At 44.2% G+C, this 22687-nt stretch overlaps 1 protein-coding gene across 1 annotated transcript in view; it reads left to right on the forward strand.

Annotated features, from left to right (window-relative positions):
* Nucleotides 1-22272, forward strand: part of LOC120916819 (transmembrane protein 272-like) — a 33668-nt gene extending 11396 nt beyond the window's left edge. The window contains exons 6-8 of the mRNA XM_040327761.1: nucleotides 6925-7101; nucleotides 10847-11009; nucleotides 22051-22272. Of these exons, the coding sequence (XP_040183695.1) occupies nucleotides 6925-7101; nucleotides 10847-11009; nucleotides 22051-22060 (350 nt within the window). The 3' untranslated portion in view covers nucleotides 22061-22272. The remainder of the gene's footprint in view (nucleotides 1-6924; nucleotides 7102-10846; nucleotides 11010-22050) is intronic.
* Nucleotides 22273-22687: the final 415 nt, after the last annotated feature.

Genomic DNA, 22687 nt, shown 5'->3' on the forward strand with positions numbered 1-22687 from the left:
TCACCCACAACCACACACTATATGAATTCACTATACAAAAAGACTCCCGATCTTTAATCATCAATCTACAGTATCTCACAGAAGTGAGTACACCCCTCACATTTTTGAAAATATTTATATAAAGTAGTGAGTGTACAGCTTGTGTAACAGTGTAAAGTTGCTGTCCCCTCAAAATAACTCACACAGCCATTAATGTCTAAACCACTGGCAACAAAAGTGAGTACACCCCTAAGTGACAATGTCCAAATTGGGCCTAAAGTATCAATATTTTGTGTCCACCATTATTTTCCAGCACTCTTGGACATGGAGTTCAACAGAGGTTCCCAGGTTGCCACTCCATGACGACCTCATGGAGCTGGTGGATGTTAGAGACCTTGTGCTCCTCCACCCTCTGTTTGAGGATGCCCAACATGATGACATCACAGAGCTGGAGGATGTTAATAGGGTTTCGGTATGGAGACATGCTTGGCCAGTCCATCACCTTTACCCTCAGATTCTTTAGCAAGGCAGTGATCTTCTTGGAGGTGTGTTTGCAAAGGAAGGGGATCGTGCTCTGCTTCAGTATGTCACAGTACATGTTGGTATTAATCATTCCCTCAATGAACTGTAGCTCCCCAGTGCCGGAAGCACTCATGCAGTCCCAGACCATGACACTCTAACTACCATGCTTGACTTGACTTGACTTTGTACTCCTCACCTGGTTGCCACGACACACGCTTGACACCATCTGAACCAAATAAGTTTATCTTGGTCTCATCAGACTACAGGACATGGTTCCAGTAATCCATGTCCTTAGTCTGCTTGTCTTCAAACTGTTTGCAGGCTTTCTTGTGCATCATCTTTAGAAGAGGCTTCTTTCTGGGATGACAGCCATGCAGACCAATTTGAAGCAGTGTGCAGCGTATGGTCTGAGCACTAATGCAATAGGCTGCGCACATATATGGGTACCCTATTTATCACCTTTACAATTTTCCATGGATTTGCCAAATTAGGATCCTGCACTGTAAGGCCCTATCATCTTAGCTTACCATGTCATATCAGTTGTCTCTGGCATTAGGGCAGTTTCCTTTGACTCCAACCACGACTGCTAGTGGGAAGTTCAGAGGTACCTCTAAAATAGGGCTATAAATATGTGGTCCATGACCGGATTCTTCCATGGCAGCTGCTGTCCAGACATGATGACTTGTAGCACTCACGTGGAGGACCCAAACATCGTTTCGGGAACAGTTGCTATACTGTATACACCCCTCATTAATATCTCTCCCAATCTGATGTGGGTAGCTTGTGCAGGAGCCAATCATAAAGTAGATGCTTTTCACGTGGACTATCACTGGGCAAGCCTGGACAAGTTAAGGAACTAGCTAAGACAGCCATGGTCTCTTCAGTGGTGGTCTTCGGGTGCATGTAGTGGGTGTACCCTGTCGACTATACAAACTGCGGGCAGGGTCTAGCTGTGCCCCATGCACATGGTATAATACCTTGCCCGAAGGAGTGCTCACCAATGCCTGGGACCAGGTGGAGGCTGCTGTCATGTAAAGAATCAAACATTAAGGCAGAGATGAGCCACTTGTGTGCAGCACTAATGTACGGAGTTCCACCTTAAGATGTTTTGTCCCATGTTGCTACACACTTGTAACTGATGTATATGTTTCATTCGGAAAGGACATGCCAAGCCATTGCCTATTCCACCAGTCCAGCATACCTCCACTACCTCACACAGTAATGGAATGAAACCCCACAGGACACATAGCGCAGGTTTTATGCATGTCCTAGGTAACTTGTTCCTTCCCATACCCAATGATCGGGTCTTATACCTCCGTGATGCTAGTCTGCTGTCTGTGACCGAAGGAGATGGATAGCTAGGGAGGGAATCAGAACACCGACCCCTTTGCTACTGGAGGGCATGTCACCTATCCAGGTACCACCTGAACGACCGGTTGCTGTAGTGGTTCCTCCCTTCAATTACTCATGACATCTACCTCCTCTTCTTAGCCTTGTTTGACACATACCCCAAAGTGCTATTACAGACCCAGGAATATGCCAAGACCCAACAAGCACCCCTTGAATAACTTCAGGCCAGGCTCCATAAACATTCTTCTCCTAACTACAACTAATTGTGGCTGCACTGGTGAAGTCTCTATGAGAAAAGTTCATACTTGGCAAAACTCGAATGGATATGTCCATGTTTTTGGGTGTCCCGATGAATTGGAGCTCCAAAGGTTGAGCACGGGTGCCAGCAGGCCTGTTCTTTTTTTAAGCCCTGAGCCCCCTAGGATCCGTATCTTTTCCCTTTTATAATACACAGTAGGGAGGCTGGACCCCAAAAAAAGCCCACAAACACATTCAGGGAAGGCGGCAAGAAACATTAATGCCTTCTCCCTGACCTGGGCAATACAGCAGGCCACCTGCCTACAAATATCCTCCTCAAGTTCAGGCAAAATAGTGACACAGTTTATTACAGTCAGATTTTCAAGACTGGTTACTAGGGACGAGCTTCGAGTTCGAGTCGAACACGAGTACGACTCGAACATCCGCTGTTCGAGTGTTTGCCGAATTTTGGAACTAAGTACACGCCCCACACTATATAGGGCCGCCTGTGCGTTGGCCTTGTGTAGTGTGTTGCGGCGTTGTGAGAGAGATAGAGAGAGAGTCAGAGTGTCAATTCATTTCAGTTGGATAGAGCAGGCAGGCGATTCAGGTAGCTTCAGTCAGTGTATTTAGTATATATATGCATCCCAGGCATTGTGTGTGTATAAATATATATATATATATATATATATTTATATATATATATATATATATTGTAAAGTTTGTGGGCTATAGCTCAGCGGGATTAAGTACATCAACCGTTTGGCCAGAAATAAAAGGCTTTTATTTACAGGAAAAAAATAAATAAATAAGGCTTTGCTCAGCACACAGGGAAAACTATAATGCCGCGTACACACGGTCGTTTTCTGTGATGAAAAAAAATGACGTTTTTAAAAACGTCACTTTAATTGACCGTGTGTGGGGGAAAACATTGTTTTATGTCTTCTAAAAAACGACCAAAAAAAATTGAAGCATGCTTCAATTTTATGTGTCGTTTTTCAAAACGTCAACTTTTACTTCACAGAAATTGACCGTGTGTAGCAAAAACGTCGTTTAAAACGACGTTTTTTCATCCGCGCATGCCCAGAAGCTACTTATGAAGCGAGCTTCAATGGAAAAACGTGGTGAACGTAACCTCGCTTTGCTAGAACATTGTGAGAAAAACGATGGTGTGTAGGCAACTTCGTCTTTGAAAATTGAAGTTTCAAAAACGTCGTTTTTTACTTCACAGAAAATGTCGTTTTTTTTCATCACATAAAGTGATGGTGTGTATGCGGCATAACACAAAAGTTTGCTTAGCTTCGGCATCAAATAAAAGTCTGCTTATCTTCAGCACAAAAATAAGTCAAAACAAAAACACATACAGTTTGTTTGTAGATGGGTCTTCGCCCCCCGGATTTCAAAAGTCCTCACTGTATTCTTAACAGCTCCCTGCAGACTCCCAGCTCATCTTCACAGGTGCAAATCCCATACTCCTCCACACACCTCTAGCACCACTTCCTGTTTTATGGGCTGTTCTCTGGAAGTGTTAACTCCCTGTGTGCTGACTGTTGGAGGCAATTGGTGTGCTTGTTCTGTCTCATCCAGGTAAGGGGAGCGTGGTCCAGTGGCGTATCTAGGGTATGGCAGCCATGGCAAGTGCCATGGACGTCATATGAAGGGGGCGCTGTTGAGTGGCTGGGCAGCAAGGCACTTACCAGGGTCTGAGGGTCTCTTCTTCCCTTCAACCGAGCATAGGCAGGATCTCCTTTTCAGCACCTTTGCTAATGGACAATGGCAGCGCTATCCCGGCTGCGTTTAGCCATAGCCCTCCCCTGTTCTCCCAGGCCCTCCCATTCCATCTGGTTGGATTGGCAGCGCACAAAGAAGAAGGAGGAACATCAGTTTCTCCCTCTCCTCTGTGAAAACTGTGGCCTTAAAGGGTCACTAAAGGAATTTTTTTTTTTTAGCTAAATAGCATCCTTTACCTTTCTGCAGTCCTGTTTTCATGTCCTCATTGTTCGTTTTTGCTATGATGTTGCTGTAATCATTCTCTGTTCTGAACAGTCTGTTTCCTGATGAAAAAAGTCATGGGAGCTTTCTCTCTGTGGCACTAATCAAGGAGGTGTGATTACTGTGTGTCTTAAACCCCTCAGAACCAATCACTTTCGTTTTACAAACCATCACTGCCCTCTATTGGCTCTGTGTCTCTGTACTTCACAGAAGCATGAAACTAGATGCATAAACGAAACTGAAACTACAGGTACATTATATGATTGATTTCTATCTATTTTTAATCATTTTTAAAAGGAATCTATTATGTCTCTATATCCTGTAAACAGTCATTTCAGCAAAATATATTTTTTTCTTTACAACTCCTTTAAGTGATGAAGATTTCATCACTTCCAGTATTGGTTCTGCATTTACCTGGCCTTGAAGGGCAGAGGAGGGATCAGGGGTCTAATAAACCCCAGATTTCTCCATAAATAGGATATGTCACTACCCAAGGTATCACAAGGGATGATAAATATCACTAGTTTTGTTAGCTGTTTTTTTTTTGTTAAGGTTATCTGAAAGATGGGTTTCAAATGTTTCGACAGGGGTGCAGTTTCAGTGCTTGCCATAGGCGCTATTTTCACTAGATACGCGTAGGGAGTCCAAAGCCCACTTGATGGCCAGACACTCCCGATCCACCACCGCGTAGTTTCTCTCAGCTGCCGTCAGCTTCCTACTAAGAAAAACCACGGGGTGCTCCTCTCCATTGATTTCCTGAGACAGGACCGCTCCCAACCCTTCACTTGAAGCATCTGTCTGCACTACAAAATCTTTTGTAAAATCTGGAGCCTTCAGGAGAAATGAATTCTCTCAGCTGGATAGAGAGAAATAACCTCTGATCCCCACACTTACCTTCAGGCTCTCGTTCACTTCACTTGGGCTCAGCACTGTCAGCTCCGAGCCCATGCACTGCATTAGTGATCTGCTCCCCGCCTGACACAGGGTCCTGGTGTCTCCACACTCCACTCTGACTCCACAACACTGGAAGGGGAAACTGGAAGTGACGCAATGGTGCCGAAAAAGCACCGCCTAGTTGTCCTCCAGTCCGGGCCAATTAAAAAAAAGGTCAGGAGCCAGAGACAAATGAGTGGGGTGTGGGAGTGTTTGCGGGCACAGAGCTTGCGCCCTGAACACGCCCTAAATGTGGGCAAATCAGCTTACCAGCTTGCAATCAGCTGATTGCAAGCTAAGAAGCTTCCCATAGACCGCCGTGTGTCCGGCGCCTGGTCACTCTTAAAGTGACTTTTTTTTTTGCCAATTCTCTGCTGACCCTACAGACATTAGATTGCCTTCTAAAGCGTGTGTCAGACTGCCAAATTTTAACAGAATAAGGCATCCATGGTGTTTTTGACCTTGTTTTGAGGTGCCCAGACCACATAACTGTTCTACCCATTTTCATGTGTATAGGAGGAACCTATGTGAAAATTGTTAAGAAAATACTTTAACAGTACATGTCCTAAGGAAACAAAATCTTTAGGAAGATTTAGGTTTCATAAAATCAAATAAAATTAACAAATATTGCAAAAAGCAATTATGTAAGCCCTGGGGGTATGCCAAGTGAGTTGGAAGATTACATGCTTGGAAGGACAGGAGGACTTGTCAAATGGACTCTGAATGTATCTGAGGTAACTCACTATAGCTCCCTGGCATTGTATAGTCCTCTTATAAACAACTATCCCACTATTTAGGGGGAAAAAAAATGGAAAGAGCAGCTTCCTGTAAGGAAAACCGCACACCCACAAACCTCTGCATTGTTACAGGTCTAACAAGTGCCGATCCTGACCTCCCTGGGGCCCTAAGCAAAATTACATGTCACATTAAAGTTGAGAAACGGGGGGGGGGGGGGGGCGCTGCCGACAGTGACATGTCACATTGAAGATTACATTTGAGAAGCGTGGGGAGGGGGTGTTCTGCTGTCAGAAATGATATCTTACATTAAAGTGAGAAGCGGCGGGTGCTGACTTACCTCTTCTCCCATGCAGCCAGTGAGTTGAGAAGCAGGGTGAGGGGCCGAAAATGGCTTCTCACTAGGCGTGGCCTCTAGTAATTTGGGGGGGCCCTCCGCAGCTTTGCGGGGCCCTAAGCGGCTTGCATAGTGAGCCTATAGGGCGGATCGGCCCTGCGTCTAATCTTGCTGACCGTCCAGCACACTGTCAGATGTGTTGGATGCTGGTCCCCTACAGCTCTCTGTGGTTCCATTCACCGGCCCCTGTGTTCTGTTAGGCAGGGGCCACTGGAGGAAACCACAGGGTGCAATGAAGGATGTCAGCATCCAATACTTGTGGAAGTGTTAAATTCTGAACATTGTACAGCAAAGCTTGGATCTTCAGAAAACAGTTTGCCAGTAAAGGCAGTGGAAAGGGCAGGTATGTAGCAACTGCGTTCTTTACATGGAGCAACACATTGAATTGTTTTTATTATTTAATTTTAACAGAGTCACTTTAGGCATATCTTGCTGTAACTGCAGGGATGTGGACATTAGCAAGTACATAATAACAAGTGAATTATAATAGATATAGTGCAAACCTTTTCAAGAAGACAGGGTAAACCAAGAATGAAGTGAGGGTTTTTGATAAGCATAATTTGTGGGTTACAGTTTTGCTTTAAACTACTGTATATCTATAAAATCTAGAAAATCGAGAAAAACCATTAAGTATGGCTTCTAATTTATGTAAATTATTTGAGTATTTTAAGAATTGATATATAAATAAATACCATAACAGAGATTCACCAGAGATACTGAAAGAAAAGTCAGTGCTTTCAAATAATGTAAGTCATCTTACCAGTTATTTTTTTTTCCAGGTGTCATATACAAAGACAAATGCCCCATCCAGCCCTACATCCCCACCTTTCTGTTGGTGACAGGAGCCACACATTTAGTAGCTGTTGCTCTGTTGTTTGTCAGGTCTATATTTGAGACATGCAGCATGATTCTAGAAGGTTTGATAGGAACATTCAGCTTTGCCTGGTTTATAACAGGTAAGTGTTGTACATAAAGCATATTATTCTATATAATGACACTAAAAAAGCAAAACTATATTTCTGTAGATTTTTCTTGATCCCTCCCCTATTCACTGCTATAATAAACTATTTCCTCACTCCCTTTCAGTCTCTTCTTTATCTCTTTGGTCTCTTCTGTCATTATTGTTTCTTATCCCGCTTTATCTAGTTTATGTGAGTTCTCTGTTGTATTTTCAGATGTTATTAAAGCGGTAGTAAAGGGGCAGATTCACAAAGCAAGTACGCGACGTATCTGCTGATACGCCGGTGTACTTTCAAATTTGCCGCGTCGTATCTTTAGTTTGAATCCTCAAACCAAGATACGACGGCTTCTAGCTTTGATCCGACAGGCGTACGGCTTCGTACGCCTTCGGATCGTAGGTGCAATACTTTGGTGCCCGCTGGGTGGAGTTTGCGTCGTTTTCCGCGTCGCGTATGCTAATTAGCTTTTTCCGTCGATCCAGGAACGTACGCGCGGCCGTCGCATTCTCTTACGTCGTCGCTAGTCGGCTTTTCCTGGCGTATAGCTAAAGCTGCTATTTTTGGCGTATAGATAGACTTGCCATGTTAAAGTATGGCCATCGTTCCCGCGTCGAATTTTAATTTTTTTTTTTGCGTAAGTCGTCCGTGAATAGGAAAGGACGTAACTCACGTCTAAGTTCAAAAAATGACGTTGGTGCGACGTCATTTTGCGCTAAGCACGGCGGAAAATTTCAAAACTGAGCATGCGCAGTTCATTCGGCGCGGGAACGCGCTTCATTTAAATGAATCACGCCCCCAACCCGCCCAATTTCAAATACGCCACTAGAAAAACACTACGCCACCGTAACTTACGGTGCGATTTCGCTGTGGATTCGAAATTCCGCCAGGTAAGATACGGCGGCGTAGCGTATCAATGATACGCGACGCAAGTGCAAATGTTTGTGAATCTGGCCCTATGTGTCCAAAAAAAAAACCTCCCCCTGCAAGTTAATGGCATAATGTGCTAGTATGATCTGCATACATGCATACCATGAAAGACTTACCTTAAAACGAAGCCCCCCAGCGGTGTGCTGTCACCACTGGCAGGGCTTCCATCTTCACCTGGTCTTCCTTCCATGTTCGTGGGCTCCGGCACACATGAGTCATGTCTGCAGGACACAGATTTGAAGGGACGGAATGCCGTCCTTTCAGAGTGAGGTGCACATGTACCTGTGATGTCACCGTCTGTAGAAGTAGTGAATATCTCCTAAATGGTGCATGTTTACGAGATATTCCTTGTACCCACAGGCAAGCTTTATTATGAGCTTTCCTGCAGGTAAAAGCGAGCAAGTGGTGTTAACTACCGCTGTAATCACTTGACCTCCGGAAGGTTTTATTCCCTGACCAGGGCATTTTGTGCAATTTAGCACTGTGCTACTTTAACTGGCAATTGCGCAGTCATACAACACTACACAAATGGAATTGTTATAATTTTTTCACACAAATAGAGCTTTCTTTTGGCAGTAGTTAATCACCACTGTTTTTATTTTATTTTTTGCTATATAAATGACTTAAAAAAAACCCCAATATTTTCTTCTTTCTGTTATAAAACATGTCCAATAAAATCACATTTATTCATAAATTTAAGCCAAAATGTATTCTGCTATGTGTCTTTGGTAAAAAAAAAAAAAATCCCAATAAGGGTATATGACTTGGTTTGTATGAAAATTATAGCGTCTACAAATGGTATATATTTGAAAATGGATCGATTCTGATATACTGATGGTCTATCTCAGGGATATGCAATTAGCGGACCTCCAGCTTTTGCAAAACTACAAGTCTTATCATGCCACTGCCTCTGAGTGTCATGCTTGAAGCTGTCAGAATCTTGCTATGCCTCATTGGACTTGTAGTTCTGCAACAGCTGGAGGTCCGCTAATTGCATATCCCTGGTCTATCTCATTTCTTGAGGCCTTAAAATTACAGGATAGTACAAATATTCCCTAAATTACAATTCTTTGGAAAGTAGACAGTCCTAGGTATTTATTGAATATGAAATATCATAAAATCAAACAGACGTAAAAACAAATTTAGGTCAGTGACTAATACTACAAGGGTAGTGACAACAATGTACAATCTTATTATATACAAGCTTTATCTGACAAGCACAGTTACAAGTATAGTGTTGAGTTGTGTATCCCATGTGGTATTTCCGGAGGTTTAATGGAGGCCTTGCTCTACATGTTACGCGCGTTAGCGCTTCCTCAGGAGCATAAGATATTGCATAAAGTAAGTCGCATTGGGGGTAGACAAGCGACAGTGGTGTCCTAACCCCACAGTGGCTGAGTGGACAGAATCTGTCAATCCAGCCTAACGTGGGGATAATATCAAAAAACACATAAAGAAATGTAAGAAAGGGTGATCAAACAGTCAGGTGCTGGTAAGCACTTAAATTCGGATATGGGGATCTGCACGTGCAGTATTTGAGTGCTCAATGTGCTAGGCTAAGTAGGGTAGATGAAAACATCCAATAAGGCAGTCTTTGGATCCTAGGTATAAGTGCCAGAGGATATTATATGATGCTGCCAGAGCAGAATCCTGTAGCCTAGACCGCACCTAAATCCAAGCGTGTCCCCAGTAAAACGATGACGTGCCCTCAAAGCCCAATCAATAGCTTTTTCATCCAAGTGCATTCGCGGTATCACCACGCGACATATGCACATTAAAATAGGCTTTTTCTCTTTTTGCAAAAAAGTCCTAGGTATTTAGTAAGAGGCATGGTGTGTTTTTTGAAGTTGTAATTTTTTTTCACACTTTTTTGGAAAATGAAGAAATTAAATAAAAAATTTTTTTTCAGAATTTGTTTTTACACACTGTCACCAGTGCAGTACAGCCTCATCATATGACTGGTGTGGCATGGATCAGGAATACTGACTGGTGACAGTATGAAAAAAAAGTGTATTTCATTTTTAATTTTTTAACTATTTTTTTTTTTTTTACATACTTTCATCAGAGTAGTTCTAGAGGGTGATCATTACTGTTATAAGAAATAGTTAACTTTCCATTCACGACAGCTTGCTTACTGTTGACATGCTGTGATTGGCTACAGCTAATCACATGATTCAAGTACCACGTGATAGCTGTGAGCCAATCACAGCATCACAATACAGTCATTTTTTTGACATTGTAATCATGTGATCACTATGCCCACTCACAGCGGCAGGGTACCAAGCACCGTCAAGGGATCCCACCACTGCACACCCCAGTGGGCGAGTTAGTGCACATGTGCTTGGCAACGTACCAGTACATCGCCTAGCCTGGCTGTGCCTCCCATCCACAGTAAATGCACTGTGGGTGGGCGTCAAGGAGTCAATGCCAAAGTCAGCTAAATCCCAATACAATGCAATAAACTTAAGGAAATCAAACATGAAAAAAGTCAAATAACAGATTTACAATTCACTTGAAGTGTAATATAATATTTTACAATGTTATTCTGAATTAAATGGTTACAGATAGAAACAGAAATAAAATAGCAATTGCAATTACAATTACAAGAGAAGCACAGAATAGCAATAACATTAAAAACAGCGTCTTAGGAGAGAACAGGCATCAGAACACTTGCTACATGGTGTGAGTAATCCAATCACTTCATTAGGAACAAAGATTCTCAAGCTAGGTATCTAGGCTGTGTTTGTGTGCTCATGTTTACAGTATATACGCTGTATTCATTTTACTAACGACTTTACATTTTTCCCAAATGTAGGTAGTGTCTGGGTCTTTAAGGTGTACAAAGTATATGAAGGACTGTGTGACAAGGATCTTTACTTATTTGCTTTCGGAATCCTGATATTTGAATATGTGCTGCTTGGATTAGCCCTGATTTGTCCATGTTTATGCGGTTCCCCTAGAGCATTATTTTACGAAAGGTAATATTTCCAAAATTATTATTCTTACATTTTGTTTATGTAATTAAAGAAAAGGACAAGAGAAGTAAGAGAAAAACACTCACATAATATATATAGATAATTAAAAACTTAAAGTAGAATTAGTGGGTGTGGCTTGGCAGCGGATGTAGGCAGACGTGCACTGTGTGAGCTCTGCCGGGTATCCGTGCTCTTATCCTGCTAAACACCTCTGTTTGCCTGCAAACGATCTCTCCTTGTGCTCCGGTGTTCCCTGTCATCGTTGCCCACCTGCCGCTGGGAGTGTTTGCCGCCGGGAGAAAGTCTAGATGGGGATCTGCGGCCCGCTCTGCCTCGCAATACACGATCCAAGATGGCGGCACTGCAGGGAAGACGGCTAAGGAGAAGTATAAGGAGGCCGCACAGAAGCTCTTCTCCCTTAACGGCACACAAGATCTGCCGGCCGCGGGTGGAGGTGGGACGCAGGATCACTCTGGCTCTCAGTCGGATGTGGACGATACTGTGCCTCTGGAAGATCCATCAGCACCAGTGCTGCTGCCGTGGGATGCAGTGAGTAATACCCCTGTGGCTGACAGTATGCGGGCGGCCATGTCATCAGGCCTGCCTGATCCTGAACCCACGTTGCGGGACATTTTCTCTGCAGTCATGTCATGTAACCAGTCTATTACTGTCTTAGCGTCAGAAATAAAGGGGATGAAAGCTGAGATGTCCTTTATGCGTCAGGACATGCAGAAGCTGCGAGACCGTACTACTGCAGTGGAAGGGCGCATCAGCACTATTGAGGATGAATGGGCGCCCATGCAGAGGGAGTCGCACGTACAGCAATTGTTGGTAGCTAAACACGCCGCAAGGCTCGAAGATTTAGAAAACAGGCTTTGCAGAAATAATATCAAAACCATTGGTATCCCTGAAAAGATGGAAGGGAAGAATCCCGTCCAATTCATAGAGCATTGGCTGTTTGAAAAGTTTGGAAAGGATGCGTTTTCTCCAATGTTTGCTGTTGAGCGTGCGCACCGGGTCCCTTCTAGGCCTTTACCTCCTGGCAACCCTCCAAGAGCCTTCTTTTTTAAGCTACTCAACTACAAGGACCGTGATGTTATTCTCTATAAAGCCCGCACCCTGGGTGATGCCCTGGCAATGGATAATTCAAAGATTTCCTTGTTCCCGGACTTTTCTGCGGAGGTGCAGAAAATGAGAGTCGAGTTTAATGATGAAAAGAAAAGGCTCCGCTCTTTGGAGCTACAATATGCCATGCGCTATCCTGCACGCTTGCGAGTGGTGGCTAGGGATGAAGTTCACTTCTTTGAGAAACCTTCTCTTGAAATGCAATGGCTCTATAGGGAAGAACGTTCCCTGCGAGATGATCTGGGTAGGCGAAGGAGGGCAACCTGATGATCCTTTTTTGAATGACTGTTTTAACACCTGATCTACTTTACTGTTGGAAAGGGAACAGTTTGTGTCTCATGCTCCTGATTAAGCGGAAGACTGTGCTCACAGGGTTTGATGATAACACCTGAGTCATTGTTTACCTTCAAAGGCCTGTTGCCTGCTGACTTTTCAATGCCGGCTACTGAATATAGCCCCCCTGATCGGAGTCCCTAGTGGACACAGTTTTTTTTGTTTTTTTCTGTATATTTTTTTTGGCTGCTGTGGATCCGGTTGGTCCTACAGATTTCTACCTGACTAATTTTTCCTTTTGCAGGATGTTTTTTTTGTTCCAGAGATTATTCACCATCAGCTGCCATTGGTCTTGCCTGTCCATGTAAGCTACTGCCTTGTATTATATGCCTTCCATTTGTGTTTTAGTACCCCATGGCTCAGCAACACATTATAACCAATGTCTTGGTGAAGACTCGCGGGGAAGTCGTCAACCCGAAGCGCAAATTAATTGAAGGGGTTCCTGCCCGATGTGGAATCTAAGGTACTTCTGAAACTCCTCTGCCACTGGCACGTGGAAATAAGCGTCTTTTAGATCTATAGAGATCATCCAGTCGCCTGGCTGTATGGCTTGTTGGATTGTTGACAGAGTTTCCATTTTAAACCTCCCGTGCCTTATGAACCTGTTCAGGTAAGTTAAATCTATAACGACGCCAGGCACCGCTTTTCTTCTGTACCAAGAAGAGGGGGGGAAGTATACTTCATGACACATACTACTGCTCCCTGTTATTTTAGCAGGCCCACGTAGGACAGTAGAGCCTGCCTCTGTTCTGCCGTACTTGGGAGTAGGGTGGAAATGAATCTGGGGGGAGGAGTGTTGGAGAAGGACCATGCGTGACCTGATGACACTGTCCTGTCCTGACCCCAAAATCCGCGATCGAGGCCGCCCAGACGTGCCGAAAGAGTAGCAGGTGGGCTCCCACCCGACCCGCCTGGGCGGGCGTTATCTCAAAAAGACTTTGCCTGTTCACGTCCACTTGACGCCTGGCTTGTGGCTGGCTTGCGGAAAGACATTTGATCTCTGCTCCAGTTCCTCCTGAAGTCCCTACCAGGTCTGTGGAAAGAGGAGAGATTCCCCCAGGGTGGGGCTTTAACGGTAACAATGATAAGAAAAAGTATGAGGTATAGTAAAATTTATTATGAAAGAATACAAAGCAAAAATTATGATAGGCAACACATTATTGTAAAAACAAGGTACGTCACTAAGTGGTGCGTATATCCGCAGGGATGAGTTCAGGCCCTACGCGTTTCAGGATTTCAGTCCCTTCTTCAGGGGCCGGAGTCCATGCGACAGTTATACTGTATGCAGTAAAAGATTATGATAAAGCAAATTAACATGTATTCATATATCGTAAAGCAGATTAACATGTATTCATATATCAGAGGGGAAGGCAAAAATTAAAAATCTACACGTTACATTAAACACGTACCCATCACCACTTGTGTAGACCAAAAAGGACCGAAGAGCACCTAGGCACCAATTCCCTAAGGTGGATAGGGAGCCAACCAAGGGGACACAGGATCGTGTCCCAGAACTCCTGAAGACAAACCCTGGGCAAGCAGGAGGAGATGTGGAGCAGAGCCACACGGCTCCTGCAGAGTAGAAAAAAAAGGGAATATAGTATGATAAAGGTGGACATAACTAATGTCGATGTACAAAAAATGTCAATTGTATAAAAGTTATTGGGAAAAAAGGGGGATACATACCTGTAATGAAACTTAAAATGCTTGGAGTAGAGCAGGAAAGCAGCCAAGAGGCAAAAGGTGTGATCCCAGTGTTTGAAGCATAAACAAACAATCAAGGAAGGAGAGATCCAAACTGGAGTATATTAGTATTGGTGGGGCTCCTAAAGGCATCAAGCAGGAAAAGGATGGTAAAAAATGAAAGTCATGGGTTAATTGCAGTGCGTAACGAATGATGCTGCACGTAAATGTATTCAACATTAAAAACCCATGATATTGGCATACCTGCAGGGAAACACAAGCTACCCCAATAGGAATTATTGGTATCAATGGGACTCCTGAGAAAGTCAAGGGAGAGACATGTAAGTATAGATGGGTAATAAAGAGTTAATTTGGCATGTAAAAGAAGACAATGAAGGTGGCTTGCACTGTGAGCACAAAAATTACTGCATACCTGCAATGGAGCAAGGGGTAAGCCAGGGACGATCCCAAGGGTTCAGGAGGTCAGTGGTGTGACAGCACAGATTATCCAACTCTGTGGGGAACACATGAATATTAAAATCATTGAGGGCAGAGCCTGGGAGGTAAGAGCCCAACAAGTTACTATGATAAGAGCTTATAAAAAAACAGCAACAGGAAGATAGTAGCAGTCTTACCAGGACAAGGAGGATAGAGGTAATTAGCGATCAGCAGTCGGCGCTCTACTAGTGCGGCCGCTCGTGTGGGTAAATAGCTGTCCAGTAATAGGGGAGGGACAGGGGAAAACACCGCCCCCTGCATCTGATTGGCGCCGGGTACATTGTGCGCCGTATAGACACGCAGGTGGGCGGGCTCAGAACACGATGGTTCCCGGCGTGTGACGTCACCGCGCCCATCCGAGCAGCTGATCGCCCAACAAGGGCGGGGAGACAGCACGGAGGCCGGGGGGGGAGTGCCTACCTTCTCCAAGGAACGCCCAGCATATACGGAAGATAGAAGAGTGCACGCTGTGTGGAAAAAATACACACACAGGTGGCGTTGCTGACAGGGAGCGCTGTCATGGCAACCAATAAAGTATAAAAACACGGGGCTGCTCTAAAGGTGTTTAGAAGGCAGGCAGAGGCATGTGCATAAAGAGTAAAGAGGCTGATTGATGACAGATCTAGGAGGAGATATTAGATTAGTTTGGAAAGTGGTAAGGTACATTCTCAAAAAAAACCAGGAAAAATACTAAATAAAGGACAGGGACAATCCAAAAATAAATGTAAATTAAAAGAGACAATTCACATGAAATAAACAGCAACAAATTGAGGGGACACTTAGCGTGAACAGCGACAGGGTCCCAAAATGACAACACATGAGCAGCGAACACCGGTAAGCACCCCTAAACATGATTGAACAAAGCATGTAAAATCACAACATCTAAAAAATCCAAAAACAAATGCCCATGATATGGACAAAATGAAAAGATACCTAGTTACTGTCAAGGAACATGAGATCTTAATCTTTTTCACAGCCACCGGATGCAAAACCCTCCAGGAACGGTCTGAAGCTAATCAGATCATTAAGACCTGGGGGGATATTCGCACCAAGGTTAGCGATCCAGCGGGTCTCATGTTGAAGTAATATTTTGTTCCAGTCACCACCCCTGGCGTTTGGGTGGATTCTGTCCAGAATAAGAAAATTAGCTCCCGAGAACTTGCCTCCATGGTGCAACAAAATGTGCCTGCCTAGAGGCAGATCTGGGTTAGCTGTTTTCATTGAGTGAATGTGTCTTAGGGCACGTATGTGAAATCATAATTTGGTTTTACCGATGTAAAATCTGTCACAGCTGCAGGTGAGTAGGTATACCACCCCTGCAGTTTTGCAATTAGCAAAATGTCGAGGCCGGTATGATCGACCATTGGGTAGGGTGACGTTAGCTTTCGTGTTCATGTATCGACAGATAGAACATCCCCCGCAGGTGAAGGTTCCAAAGCGTTTACAAGGGTCCTTACGGAAGGTACCCCTGAATTCGCTGGAGACCAACTGGTCCCTGAGGGAGGATGCTCGTCGATACGTGATCGCAGGTTCTGTTGGTACAAATGGACTCAGGTTAGGATCAATAGATAGAAGGTGCCAGAATTTTTTAATGATTGACCTGACTTGTTGGTGCTGGCCGTGGTATTTAGTGATAATCCTAAGAGTATCACTCGTGGTCTTTTTTTGTTGGTTGGGCTTAAATAGCAGGTTAGTTCTGGTTTGTCCATCTGCGCGTTTAAAGGATTTTTTCAAAGATTTCATGGAATATCCTCTTAGTAGGAGTCTGTCTCTCAATGCAGCAGCTTCCGATAGAAAGACATCTTGGTTTGAGCAGTTGCGCTTGAGGCGCAGGTACTGACTGTAGGGAATTGATTTAATGAGTGCTGCCGGGTGTGCACTGGTAGCGTGTAGCACTGTGTTACCCGCTGTGGGTTTTCTGTATAGACCAGTAGAAAGGCCACCTTCAGGGTTTTTGGATAGGAGCACGTCCAGGAATGCAATTTCGGAGTTGCTACTAGATACTGTGAACTTCAAGTTGAAGTCGTTAGAGTTCATAGTAGACATAAATAGATCCAGCTCAGCAGCAGATCCCTCCCACAGCATAAGGATATCATCAATGTATCGGAACCAAGCCGATACATGATGAATCCACGGCCTGGCACCCCTGCTGGAAAGGAAGGAGTGCTCCCACTCCCCCAGGTACAGGTTGGCATACGATGGGGCACAAGAAGTCCCCATCGCAACCCCCTGCACCTGGAGGAAGTAGGAGCCATCGAATGAAAAAACACCATGTTCGAGGACAAATTCAAGTACCATCACAAGAAATTCGCCTAATTTGCGATCCCTTTGAAAAATGGAGGAGATAACATGCCTGATGGCCGCCACCCCAAGGGTATGGGGGGTGGAGCTGTATAGAGCTTCGACATCTATGGCTACCAATAATGTATCACTTGATGTATGCAGGGAATCAACTTTTTGAAGTAGATGAATAGTATCCTTAATATAGGACGGGAGTTTAATTACAAAGGGCCGTAGATGCGTGTCGATAAAAATGCTGAGGTCTTCGGTGAGGGCACCATTGCCCGACACTATAGGCCTCCCTGGGGGGTCAGTAAGGTTTTTGTGGACCTTAGGTAAACAATAAAACGTTGGTATTTTTGGGTATTTGGTCCGAAGGAATTCCCAGGTGTCCTGATTGATCGCACCCTGAGCAAAAGCTCCATCCATAAGTGCATAGAACTGTGTCTCAAATTTAAGAATACTTGACATAGGTATCGACATATACCACTCGGTATTGGAGAGTATTTTTTGACACATGTTCCTATATTGGTCATTGTCAAGGATGACGATATTTCCACCTTTGTCAGATGGTTTAATTGTCAGTGAATTACAATTTTTGAGTTTCTCAAGGGCTTCATTGAGTGGTCTGTAGGAGCGAGCTTCCCTTGAACGCTCCGGGCTATGTCTTCGGAACTGAGGTTTCTTCCTTCCGGTCTGACGATTGTCCTGGGGGAGGAAGCCCGATTTACCACCTGTAGCCTTGTACACACGATCAGTCCATCTGATGCTTTTACGTACTAACCATCGGTTTTGACCTATCGGTTAGGTGTCCATCGGTTCAATTTTAAAGCAAGTTCTAAAATTTTTGACCGAAGGATAACTGACCGATGGGGCCCACACACGATCGGTTTGGACCGATGAAAAGGTCCTTCAGTCCGTTTTCATCGGTTTGGACCGACCGTGTGTACGCGGCCTCAGCTATGGTGTAGTCTAGTTTGTTACCAAACAGAGACGATCCCTTAAAGGGAATTTTGCACCAATTCTGCTTTGATGATGGGTCAGTAACCCAAGGGCGCAGCCACAGGGCCCGCTTGGCTGTAACTGAAGACCGCATAATTCTCGCCAATAGGTGGATTAAATCAACGGATGCCTCACCCAGGAAGGCCACTGCTAGCTTTAGGCTGTTGCCGAATTCCTGGCCAGATCTTCTGAAACTCATTTGAGGAAAGAGTCTACATTCTCCATCCAGGCCTCCATGGCTTTCGATAAGGCTGCCAAGGCTAGGGCAGGTTTGCAAGCTGTACCAGCAAGACCGTAAATTCTTTTAAGATCTTGATCCATCCTTCTGTCAAGACCATCCTTGAAGGAGACTGTCTTGGCCAATGGGAGCGTAACGTGCTTGGCCAGACGCATTACTTCCGCGTCTACTAGAGAGACGTTCTCTAGATGTTTAACCTCATCTGTTTTAAAAGGATACATTCTGGAGGCTTTGTTTGTCATGGAGGACTTCCTGTCCACCTTGCTCCCCTTCAGTTCAGTCAGTAACGGAAAACTTGGGCACTCCTTCCCGAGCCGCTTGAAGTACTTTTTCTGCTTGGCTGGGGGAGTAGACAAAAGGGCCTGCTTAACCACTTTAATGAGCGGAGTTACTTGGGAGAAATCAAACTCCACGCTTTCCTCATCACTTTCCAGTTCTTCCTCCGGGGAAGTAGGTAAGGAAGTGTATGGCTGGGAAGGACCTGGATCTTCATGGACCTCGTCGGCCGGAGAACCAGACCAGATGGTACTGGCCTGGCTTTGTGCGTGGGAAGACACTTTCTCTTTTAAAGATCGTTACACCACCCGTTCAACTAGAGACACGATGCGTTGCTCTTTAGTCTCTTTTTCCCCAACAGCGCGGGCGTAGCAGCGGTCACACAATGATTTGCCCTCAGGGACTTGTGTGGCGCAGCCCCAGCAGGCTCTTCGACCAGAGCGGCTGTCATGTCGGTGGGAGCGGTGTCTGGAGGAGGAACGAGATCTTCTCCTCTGGTGGTGAGATGCAGACGGAGAACTGCGTTTGCTTTTTGACTTTGAAGAAAACGAGTGGCGTTATGGCCTGGCAAGGTCTGAGTTGGTCTGGACTGTAATGCGAGGATCCGAACCGGAAGGGCTAGAGAGAGAGATTTGAGGGGAAAAAGAATAAGGCCTCAAGTAAACCTATACTTGCAACTACAGCCCTTAAGCCCTCCCCTCCCCTGCACATACCTTGTGCGAAGGGGCTGGCCACTTGTGGGTGGCGATTGGTCCAAAGCACCAGGACCCAAGCGTCACAGCAGGACGGGATTTGAAAACAAGTACTTAACGCAAACGCAATCAATGAACTGCCCCTTTAAGAGAGAGACCAGCCATGCAGTGGAGGCTGGTTAAATGTTACCAAAAGACATTCCCCCATGCATGACTATAATAAGTCTTAAAACATGATAAGACACTGACCTGTGTAAATCCTATAGTGTACTGCTCGCCTGTCAGGGAGATCCCAGTTACTACAGGCGAGCAGCAGCTTTAAATTTGCCACTCAGTGGGGAAGCCGCCAACGGCGCCTGTGTGGCCGGCGCGGGTCCTGCTGTACTGCCCAGGCATTAACCAAGCCTCGATCTGAGCGAGGTGCCGGCGCCTGCGCAGCCTGCAGCGGCGAGCTGGAGCGCAGGAGCGTTCCAGCCGCCATACAGGAAGTGGCAGGGGCTCACAGGGCAAAAAACGAGCAGTGTACAGCACAATATAACAGACAAAACAAATACACAGAGGTGACTGCCATGAATCAGAAGATCAGACCTTGCCAGCCGAGGATGGAGATGCAGGCACACCGCAGCAACGTCCCTCCGTGGAACAAGTTGCTAAAGCTCACCACCCGCCCATGGCTGGGCTCCGAGCTGCACCGCTGTAAGTGTGCTTCCATTCTGGAGAAATTAACTACTGTGCATCCCAGGACTGTTGGAGGAGGACAAAAAAGGAACACAGTACTGGAAGGTGAGCTGACTTTTATGGGTATGGGGTCCTATAGCATTGGAGAGGAGGCGGGATTAACCCACACGTAGGCTGCCATGGAGTCTGTCAGGAAAACCCTTTAATGTTCAACTGAGTTTGGGGAGCCATCTCAGGTATGGCATCCCTGTGGAAATATGTCATGTTATGTTTCATTTGGTAACTGCAGTTGTGTTGGGAATATCCCTAAAGCCCTGTACACACGATCAGTCCAACCGATGAAGCTGACTGATGGTCTGATGTGCCTACACACCATCAGTTGAAAAACCGATCAAGTCCAACGCGGTGATGTAAAACACAACGGCGTGCTGAAAAAAACGAAGTTCAATGCTTCCAAGCATGCGTCAACTTGATTCTGAGCATGCGCAGGTTTTTAACCGATGCTTTTGCGTACTAACCATCGGTTTTGACCTATCGGTTAGGCGTCCATCGGTTGAATTTTAAAGCAAGTTCTAAAATTTTTGGACCGAAGGATAACTGACCGATGGGGCCCACACACGGTCGGTTTGGACTGATGAAACGGTCCTTCAGTCCGTTTTCATCGGTTTAGACTGATCGTGTGTACGCAGCCTAAGGCATTGTGTTGGTTCACACCTTTGCGTCTGCATTTTTATATATTGATATGCAATGTTCATGCTTTTTTTATGCGCTGCCCTTGAAGTCTATTGGGCCAAAAACATGTGTTGATGCACCGAAAAAGAACCCATATTATTCTTCCCGATGCATTACAGGTGTGAACTAGCCCATAGCAAGCAATGTCCATACCTTTGTTGTGCTCTACAAATTGCACAGGTGTGTTAAAGATGACAATCAAAAACCTTGATCCAATTTTGGTTATTTAATATTAGCATTGTTAATTTTCTGAAGATTTATTTTGGCTTTGTATTTAATGAATGGCTGCTGTTGCCACACATTCTAGCCTTAATCGATACATTTTTCTAATTGGTCGAAACGAAAATGTTTTTATTGTTTTCGATTCAAATGCAGCAAAATGAAAAAACAAATGATTACAATGACTCTTTAAATCACCTTTGGCTTAACAAAAACAGCGAAATTTTAGGGACAGCGCATGCGCAGTTAATTCAGAGCGGGGACGCGCTTCATTTAAATGAAACACGCCCCCTACCCGCCGCATTTGAATTCCGTGCCCTTACGCCGCGAGAGATACACTACGCCGCCGTAACTTACGGCGCAAATTCATAGTGGATTTAAAACAAAGCCAAATAAGTTACGGCGGCGTAGTGTATCTTAGATACGCTGCGCCGGTGCAGATCTTTGTGGATCTGCCCCACAGTCTTTCATTACAGCAATATATGTGTAGTGAGAATTAGACTGGAGTTCAATGTAAAATTCGATTTTAATTTCAGTTCGAATTTTGTTAGGTTATTCGAAGCATTCATTAAAATTTGTTTATATTGTAATTCGGGTATTCGGACATATCCGAAACTCTGAATAATAAAAATGTGTCCGAATATTAATTTGGAACGAAACGAACTGCACATGTCTATCCACAGTATTCGATGTAGCAGTACAGGGGATGCTGTTTCCAAGGCATACTGATAAACCGTAAATTATCTTACAGCCACTTTTTCAAGTTTTTCAAGTTTTCTGTGCTTGAAAGGGCATATATAAAGTGTATCTGTAATGAATCACCTAAGCAAGGGAGCTAGGGCATGCCTTTTATAATCTCTTTTAGGCTTGGTTCATACCTATGCAGTTTGATTTTGATCGTTTCTGCAGTGCTTTTTGCTGTGCGTTTTTACACACACGATTTTACATTTTTCATGCTTTGTGTTTTGGCGTAAATCGCTGCACAATCGTGGCAAAAACACACTACATCTGCAACTTCTCCCTTTCCAGAAATACAGTGGCCGAAAAAAGCATAGATGTTAACATGTCCCATAGGAAACCATGTTAAATGAACTATAGTACGTTTCTGCAAAAAGCGCCAAAAAATGCATAAGTGTGAATCAGGCCTAAGTGAACTGATCATTTTTGCTTGCTTGCTTGGGTTGAATACTGCAAACATTTAGTTTATGTATGTAGTTGTATTGTGGGTTGAATTACTGCATACTTTACTCTTAATTTCAGTTAATGCTCTTCTATTATTTTATTTCAGATTAGAGTGACGAGTGTAAAATCAGTGGAACGAAATCTGTGGAAATCATATAATAAAGAAAACTGGAAAGAAAACGCCAATAGAGTGAAAATCAGAATGATCACAATTTGTTTAGATAAGCATTTCTGTTTGCAGATACTGTAGGTAAATGTGTTTTAACCACTTCAATACAGAGCATTTTCACCCCCTTCCTGCCCAGACCAATTTTTCGTTTTCAGCACTGTGGCACTTGAATGACAATTGCGTGGTCATGCAATACTGTACCCAAATTTTTCCCTACAAATAGAGCTTTTGTTTGGTGGTATTAGATCACCTCTGTGGTTTTTATTTTTTCCGCTATAAACAAAAGAAGAGCGACAATTTTTTAAAAAAAAAACCCCCACAATATTTTTAACTTTTTGATTTAATAAATATCAATTAAAAACAAACAAACAATTGTTTTCCTCAGTTTAGGCCGATACGTATTCTTCTACCTTTTTTTTGGTAAAGAAAAAATCGCAATAAGCTTATATTGATTGGTTTGCGCAAAAGGTATAGCGTCTACAAAGTAGGGGATAGTTTTATTGCATTTTTTTTTTACTAGTAATGGCGGCGATCTGCGTTTTTTTTTTTGTAACGTGACATTGCAAAGGACATA

Source organism: Rana temporaria, chromosome 11 (genome assembly GCF_905171775.1).
Source record: "Rana temporaria chromosome 11, aRanTem1.1, whole genome shotgun sequence".
Lineage (NCBI taxonomy): Eukaryota > Metazoa > Chordata > Amphibia > Anura > Ranidae > Rana > Rana temporaria.